This window comes from Cygnus olor, assembly GCF_009769625.2.
Source record: "Cygnus olor isolate bCygOlo1 chromosome 31 unlocalized genomic scaffold, bCygOlo1.pri.v2 SUPER_31A, whole genome shotgun sequence".
NCBI lineage: Eukaryota > Metazoa > Chordata > Aves > Anseriformes > Anatidae > Cygnus > Cygnus olor.
Window position 1 is genome coordinate 28,480 of NW_024429052.1, and position 8,985 is coordinate 37,464.

The 8,985-nt window shown below is 51.4% G+C and overlaps 1 protein-coding gene across 1 annotated transcript; it reads left to right on the forward strand.

Moving 5' to 3' along the window:
- The first annotated feature begins 296 nt into the window (after window positions 1-296).
- On the forward strand, window positions 297-887 carry LOC121062814 (olfactory receptor 14C36-like). Its single transcript, XM_040543080.1, has one exon. It carries the CDS (start codon window positions 297-299, stop codon window positions 885-887), a length of 591 nt encoding a protein of 196 aa, XP_040399014.1.
- Window positions 888-8,985: the final 8,098 nt, after the last annotated feature.

Sequence of the window (8,985 nt, forward strand, 5' to 3'; positions counted from 1 at the left end):
ATTTGCAGACGCGCGAGCTGTAGCTCTTGCACTGGCATCTGGGCATCTACCTGGCTGCCCTCCTGGGCAACGGCCTCATCCTCACAGCCGTAGCCTGCGACCATTGCCTCCACACCCCCATGTACTTCTTCCTCCTCAACCTCACCCTCCTCGACCTGGGCACTATTACCACCACCGTCCCCAAAGCCATGGCCAATTCCCTCTGGGACACCAGGGCCATCTCCTGTCAAGGATGTGCTGCCCAGGTCTTCTTTTTATTCTTCTCGCTTGGAGCAGAGTGTTCCCTCCTCACTGTCATGGCCTATGACCGCTACGTTGCCATCTGCAAGCCCCTGCACTATGGGATAATAATGGCCAGCAGAGTTTATGCCCAGATGGCAGCAGCTGCCTGGGGCAGTGGTTTTCTCAATGCTGTCCTGCACACGGCCAATACATTTTCCCTCCCCCTCTGCCAAGACAATGCAGTGGACCAGTTCTTCTGTGAAATCCCCCAGATCCTCAAGCTCTCTTGTTCACATGCCTACCTCAGGGAAGTTGGGCTACTTGTCTTTAGTCTTTCTTTAGCATTTGGTTGTTTTGTTTTCATTGTGGTGTCCTATGTGCAAATCTTCAAGGCCGTGATGAGGATGCCCTCTGTGCAGGGCCGGCACAAAGCCTTTTCCATGTGCCTCCCTCACCTGGCCGTGGTCTCCCTCTTTGTGAGCACTGGCTTGTTTGCCTACCTGAAGCCACCCTCTATCTCCTCCCCATCCATGGACCTGCTGGTGTCATTTCTGTACTCGGTGGTGCCTCCGGCAGTGAACCCCCTCATCTATAGCATGAGGAACCAGGAACTGAAGACCGCAGTAAGGAAATTATTTGCATACATGCTTCTTCAGCATTGGTAATATGCCCATCGTGTTAACAGTAGTAACAGGGTTTCTCACAAAATTTTAGGAAAATATTTTGAAATAGTCTTTATTATTATTTTTTCCAACATGTGATAGTATTATTTTTATTTAAAGAAGTTTCTTCTTATCCTCCTACCTGTTGATTTTTATTTTGACCCAGTCATCTATGGTACTTTAAGAACCAATCTTCCTGTGCAGAGAAAGTCAATAAAGAAGCCATGAGATATTCACTGGTCTCGGGGCCTGTCTCTTCCCATGTCCTCTGCAGCAGGGGGAGCAACTCCAGCACGGAGGAGGGGCTAAGGGCCAAGACCCCAGGGGCTGCCCCTCACTACTCGGTGGGGCGGAACACAGCCTCATGTACATCTATTTCCTGAGCTGTAGCTGGCCCCAGCCTGGGGGCTGCTGGGGAGGCCCAGAGCCGCCTTTGTCCCAGCAGCTGCAGTGCCTTGCGAGGGGCTGGGGCTGTGGTGGCTGTGCCCAGAGCCCTGCAGCAGCCTGCGGTGGGCACTGCCCTGGGGCCAGCCCAGCCTGAGCTGCTGGGCTGGGCTGGGCTGGGCTGTGTTGGGGAGAGGGCAGGGAAGTGGGGAGAGGTGGGCAGGGGCTGGGCTGGGTTGGGCAGTGCCTGGCAGAGGGCAACAGCAGCGTCAGGGAGTGGTGGGAGCATGCAGGGGAGGGCTCCCAGCAGGGCTTGGTGCTGCAGAGCCAGGGCTGCACGAAGGGAGCCCAGAGCTGCAGGGGCAGGGGGGAGGAGGCCGCTCTGGGTCCTCGCTGGCCTGGGCAGAGCAGGAAGGGGGCCCAGGGCATTCGTCCCCTCACCGCAGCCTGCCAGAACCTGCAAGGCGGTCATGGAGTGTCCAGGGCCAGGCTCTGCACTGTGGCCACGAGCCCTGCCTGACCTCCTCCTGCCACGCTCCGTGCGGTGGCTGCAGCAGAGGGGACCCCCAGCCAGCCCCTGCATGGGGCTCTGCCAAGCACATCGCCCTGGCCCTCTCCAGCGCCCTCCTTGATGCTCTTTGATGCATGTCAGGACCTCCCAGTGTGTGGTGGCCAGCACATCTGCTGAGGGCCAGTGCGGCTGCTGCAGGGGCAGGGAGCTCAGCATGGCCCTTGCAGCCCCCTGCCCTGGGCCTGCCTCTCCCCTTGCCCTCGGCCCCGGCCCTGTCTCTGCTGGCAGGAGGGCTCTTCCCATGTGCTTCCTGGCCTCCCCTCATGTCCACAAAGCTGCTGCCCACTCAGGCTGCTGGCACAAACTTGTGCTCACAAGCAGCACCACCCTTTGGGCTGCTTCTCCTGGCCTCCCCCACCCCACTGTCTTGACTCCTTGTCTCTGCTGGGCCCCACTTTCCACACCCACATGTGTCCCTTGGCTGTCGGCTCCATCTCCCCTGCCCCACAGGATGGGAAAGATGGGGTGGGACGTATTACTGTTATGTGTGGAAGTGTTTTTGTAATCTGCATTGGTGATGGCACAAAAAGACAGTTCCTTCACCAGTGATCTACATCCTTCTTCAGGTGAATTTTCAGGATCTATATTCATTACAGGAGAAGAAATACTGATGTTCACCTGTACTTGCATTGTCATCACTTTGTCCATCATGGTGTACTCCCTCATCTTCCAGGTACTTCCACCCATCTTGAATAAACAATCCCTGTTGAATGTCCCCTTTCCAGCTGCCTGTCTGGACCTATGCACTTCCCATGGTTCTCCCGGTTTGCCCTCCCCTTACTCTTTGATCATTCAGACCGCTCTCACCGACCCAGTTGCTGCTTTGAGCTTCATTGAGTTCAAGCTTGCCCATCTATTAGCAGTCTGCCTAATTGTTTCTGTAGCAAGCTCCTCATCATTTATCACTGAATTGAGATCATATGGAATAATAATAATCTTAATACCTATATATTCCTATCAATCAGTATAAAATACTTAATTTACAGTCATCCTTTTGTGAGGATAAACCAGTGAGGTAAACATCCCTGGAGACATACAAGATGAGGAGCTTGCTTTGCTGTTTGGAAAATTGCTGCATGTTTTCTTGTTGTTTGTTTAAAAATGAGGAAAAACCCTTCTGTGGCTGTGTGCAGCCAGGTCTCTAAGGAAAGCAGGTGGGAGCTGGTGCAAAGGGGCTGTAACACCCAGCTGCAGACTTCAGTGCAGAAGTCTGGTGTAAGGAAAAGTGATGCAAGTGCCAGGTGGCCAATGAGAGAAATGTCAGGGTTGGGGTGGTGAGGAGCAAGGTTGTCCATGCACTGTCAGACCTCAAGAGTCTGCTTTTGCTCCCTATGGACGTCTCCATAGGAGAAGCCCCAGATTAATATCAATTGAAGAAAGATGCTCAAAACTGAAATGCAACAAAATCCACGCTTTAAAATGAGAAAAGATTTTTATTATTTGCTTTTTGAAATCTTCCTCCTTAACTACACCATAAAAGCTCTCCAATTAGCTGTCCAAGTCTTGAAGACCTGAATAAAACTATGGAAGACATATGTTTCCTTAGGTGTTTCTGCATTTTAATGAATTCCATGGTGAATTTTGGTGCTCAGCCTGTGAACCTCAGGTACTGAGAGGGGGAGTGATGCAATTGTTTGAGAAAGTAAAGTCAGAAGGAAAAGTTGAAGTGACTTGGAGTATTAATGAGCCCCACTGAGGGCTGTTACCAAGAGATTCTCCTCAGGGACTTGTTAGGGCAGATGATTGGAGGCCATGATTACAGATAGGCAAAGCACTGTGCTGAGAAATCTCTGGGTTTGTTGTGGTGAAGTAAAAGGGCCAGGTCCTGACTCCAGCCACTGCGAGGGAAGATCCTGCACCCCCATGTCTGGCTCAGGGCTCTTCCTGGGGGTCCGTGGGATGTGGTGGGCAGTGTGATGCCACGAGAACAATGGTATGACACCTCCCTGCCTCTGCACAGGGTCTCAAGAAAATAATGAGGCCCCCTTGCAATGACTATATCTCATCTCCTCAGAAGCTCTACCCAAGGGGAAAAAATGTCAGGGCTGTTGGGGCCTTCTCTTCTTGACAGCACCCACCTCTTTGTCCTCTCCAGACTTCCCTATGCTACCCCACACTTTGCCCTATTTCCTTGAAGGCTGCAGACACCCATCTCTGTTCACCACCTTGCTCTCATCCCGGCTTTTCTGTGGTTTCACCAATGTCTCATCAACCCTCACCAGCTGTTCCTTGAAACACAGAGCCATGTTCTGATCACAGACACTCTTTGGGTGACCTCTAGCACCACAGCAGAACCCTTTGAGGGACATTTCTTCCTCTTCATGGCCAGTGCCAACCTTCCAATGTGCACTTTGTGGCAGTTTTTTTCTCTCCTGCTCTTTCCTACTACCACAGAAAGCTCCATCAGGGTGGAAACCACTCCTGAAGTAGGCATCCCAACCCATTGGCCTTCTTGCGGCCTGTCAGCCAACTAGGCAGAAGTCACCTCACCAGCATCTTCCAAACCATGGTCCTGCTGCTGGCCTTGCAGCTTCTTGCGTAGACACAACCAAGCCTTGCGCCGTCTGCTGTCCAATCATGTACTTGAACAGAAGGGACAGGACAACCCATATTCAGGCCTTCTTTCTGTCTGGGTCCTCCTGGGCATGTAGGCAGAGGGGATCCCACAGTCAGCATGCCAGCCAGGTGCCTTCTGCTGGCCTAGCAGGACCACTGGCAGATGTCAGCTGAAAAGTACAGATCCTAGGTTAAAGGTCAGCTACTTCAGACAGAAGTGACCTCACAGTCCCTTTCTGTGACATCTTCCTGCTGCTGCACTATCAACTGTGACACGTTCCTGCTGCTGCCCTATCAACTGCAGAGAGAGAAGTGACCTCACAGTCCCTTCCACAGTCACATTCCTCCTGCTGGGGAAGAAGATCCTGGGGCAGAGCTGAGCTCATCAGAGCATTCCCACCCATCTCCTCCTTGTGACCTACAAGCTGCTCAGATCCATGGCCCTTCACATTCACCTTTGAATGCCATTCAAAGTGCTTTGAGTGGCACTGAGATTTAGGTATTAACGTAACAGGTTAAAACAGGGTAAGGGCCTCACATGACTGCTTTAAATCAGCTTTATGGTGCGATCAACATTACCTGAATATTCTTACCTCTCCAAAATCGTTAGCTTCTGCTCCCCAAGCTCCTCTTTCCTCCCCCAAATCTCACATCTCTCCTGGCCAGGCTCCTCCTGCCTTCCCCATCTCAGTCATCTTCTTAGGGGCAGCTTTCTGATGGCTTTCACGAACTCAGAGTATCTGTCTCACCTCTGTTGGCTACTCTGTTCCTGAGAAAGAAGCAGCTCCTAAGCCAGCATGGAGAAGGACACAAAGGCTGTAGGAGCACCCTGCACAATGTGCCCAGCAGCTCTGCAACACCACAAAAGTGCGCTTCCTGCCTAGATGTTTTGGTTCCAGAATGGCTCCTGTGGACTCAGGGTAAGTTTTTCCATGGCGTCACGAAGGCTTTGTGTTCCCCCAGGCATCTGGGAGGCAGTGGCCCCCTCTGTGTCGAAAACTGAAAACAGCCCTGAAGGATGAATGAGGCAAAAGCTAAAACCTCTGACATAACAACACCTCTTCAAGACCTCTTCCTCAATGGGGCCTACCAGGTACTTAGGGAGAGAGGATCTCAAAAACAATGTGCAAAGCAGGTGCATCTGCTGGCCTACCATGGAGACCAGCAGATGTGAGCCTAAAGGCACAGATCCCAGCCAGGAGTCAAGGGATGACCTGTCAGCTACTTCAGAAAGAAGTCAACTCACAGGCCGTTTAACAGCGATTTGCTTCCTACTGCACTTAGAGCTTCTGAGGCACCACTGCTCTCCTAACACCACACCTACAAAACACCCCCTTCTTGGGCCAGAATCTGCCCAGGTACAAGTGAGCTGGCTGTGATCCTTCAAGCCCATGGCATTGCTGCTGGACTCCCAGCCTCTCTGACGCACAGCAGCCAGTTCCCTGCCACTCCTGTGGGGTGCTAGGGCAGGAGGGACCTTGCAGGCAATGTTCCAGCCCCGTGCCTGTTGGTGGTCTCTCAGCTCCTTGTGCACAGTGAAGATCACGCTTACGTCCAGGAGCCATGTGCCTGAAGGTGGCCTAGAAGACACTCAGGGGAAGTGCCTTCCCAGCCCCAGCCCCAGCCCCAGCCCCAGCCCCAGCCCCAGCTGGCGGTGCTGCTCTGCGGAGGGAGGGGGCTGTGGTGCCCTGGGCAGAGGGGCAATCTGCAGGGCCGTGCTGGGCAGGCTGGGAGGCAGACCCAGCTCATGGGGTCACTGCCATTGCCCCAGGGCTGCAACAAATCACTCGCCAGACTCCTTTGCTGGGGCTGCTGCGTGCCCTAGGGCTGCAGAGCTCTCCTCTGCCTGCTCACACCAGATTGAGCACTTGAGCTCTGGTCAGTCCACCTTGGACAGGCTCACACTCTGCAGTTGTCTCCCAGGCTCATATTGCCCCTGCAGATCACCTGGGCTCTCCTGGAAGCTCCTGGCTCCTTCCAGGGGAAAAATGAAAAAAAAAAAAAACTCATCCACCATCAGCACCATCATGTTCTCTGGATGTTCTGTGGAGCCCGAGTGTCTAGGAACTAGAAACATTCATCAGCTGCATGGCCACTAGCAACTAACAGGGAACTTGTGAACCAGCCCCAGATCCCTAAAAGTCCATGCTGGGACTCTGCTCTCACAACACTGAGCCCATCTGGAAAGCAGCAAAGCACAGAGCCTCTTTGGAGTCTCTTTGTTGGGCTTGTTCTTGACAACAACTTTGCAGGAAGGCCTCAGCCTTCAGGCAGTGCCTGGAGGAGATCCCCTCTTAGGAGGGAAGTGCTGCAGCAAGTGGAGGCCAGCTGTGCCACTGGCGTGCCCACTGCCTGTCCCTGCCTGCAGTCCCAGCACAGCCCCACAGCAGCACTGGCACCAAGCTACAGGAGCAGCCGGGCCTGACCCCACCAGCAGGGCTCAGCAGGAGAGGGCGGCAGTGGCAAGAGAGCAGCTCTGCAGGTACCAAGCGCTGGTGCTCCCTGGCCATGCTGTTGGGATGGGGCTCTTTTCCTCAGCACCCCTGCACACGGGCACTGCCCCTGCAGATCAAGACCAGGTCTCAGAGGAAGGACATCAGACAAAGAAGGCAGTGCAGGCTCCTTTCTTTTGTTTATGTTCACAGAGAGCGTGGCTCATTGTGTGCAGAGTCTTTGAGCTATGCTCAACAAGTAGATACTGAAATGGAAATGGGATGAATAATACAATTTTACAATACAACTATATAATACAATTGAATAATACAATTTTACATTGTATGAATAATACATGAATAATACAATTATTATTATTATAATTATAACAATTATTATTATTATTATACATGAATAATACAATTTTACGATACATCTCAAAGCACTCCATGATTCTATGATTTTGAAAGATTATACACCTTGAATGAGGGTCCTCAGGACTAGAAGAAAGCAAATCTTATTCTGATCATATAAGGAGGGCAAGGCAAAGAGTCTATGTCACAGAGAAAGTGATGGTGTCCTTTGTCTTGGAACTACTTCCTGACAAGGGATGGACAAGAATGTGATTGGGAGCAGTCAGCAGGAACTTACAAAGAGGAAAATGCACTTAATGCAGCCTTCCACTGTCATCAGGTGGTGGAGGCTGTAGATGAAGGGAGAGCAGTGGATGTTGTCTGTCCCAACCTTAGGAAAGTTTCTGTCACTCTCATAACACCCATATAAACAAGATGATGAAGTAGCAACCACATAGGTGGAAAGCGAGGTTGATTAAAAACTCACAGCCTGCCTGGGTTCACTGGGTTGTGACCAGTAGAAAAGAATCCAGCTGGCCCCCAATATTAGGACCAATAAACTCTGAAATGCCCATAAATGATCTGAGTGATGGCGCAGAGTGTACCCTCCGCAAGTTTGCTGATGATATGAAACTGAGGAGAGCAGCTGGAACACAAGATTTGGAAGGATGTAATCAAGCTAGAGAAATGGGCAGAGAGGAGCCCCAGGACATTCAGCAAAGGAACAAGAAGGAACAACACCAGGCAGCACTACCTGCTGGGGTCAACTGCCTGGAGGTGAACTTTACCAATAAATGACAGGGTTTTCTGGTGGACAACAACCTAAACATTATCCAGTACTGTGCCCTCACAGCAAAGAAGGCCACCAGCATTCTGGGCTGCACTAGTAAAAGCATTGATGGCACATTGCTGGAGGTGGTCCTTCCCCTCTGTTCAGCACTGGTGAGACCACACCTGGAGTGCTGTCTGGTTCTGGGGTCGCCATTAAGGACAAAGATAACTAGCAGGAAGGAATGTAGCAAAGGGCCATGAAGATGATAAAGTGACTGAACTATCTTTCATGTGAGGAGAGGTTTGGTTTGCTGGAAGTATTTAGCCTGGAGAAGGGAAGGCTCAGTTGAGATCTTATCAATGTGTCTAAGGTTGTGAGGGGAGGGAAGGAGGACAATATAGACATGGTCTTCACAGTGGTGCCCAGAGACAGGGCAAGAGGCTGTGGGCACCAAACAAAATGTTGTAAATTTCATCTGAACTCAGGAAAGTATTTCTTCACAATGAGGGAGGTCAAACATCAGAACAGGTTTCCCAGAGAGGTTGATTCCTGTCCATATATGGAGATACTCAGAATCCAACTGGAAATGGTCCTTAGCAGCCTGCTCAGGAAAGCTGGACTTGTGAGATCTTCTGGGACTCTTTCTTTCTCGAACAAATGTGTGATTAAGTCATTCTGGAATGTATTGCAATATTTCTGAGAACTTTTCTGTAGTGTTCTTGCACCCATTGTACTCCAGGTTCCCATGGGGCAGAGATTCATTTTGGAAATTACCCCACCCACCAGGTAACCTTGAGGACCATGGATTACGAACACCAGCAAGGCCTCAAAACACAGGATTGTCACGCACACTAATTCCACAGTCCAGCCCCTTGTCCCCTGACTCAGAAGGGACCTCTGGAGGTGTCCACTACCATCTTCTTCTCTGAGCAGTGATAGCACTACAGGTAGATCAGGTTAGTCAGTGCTTTCTGCAGCTGGGTTTTGAAAATCTCTGGGTCCATGACCAAGTGCTGATCCATTGTCTTGGTG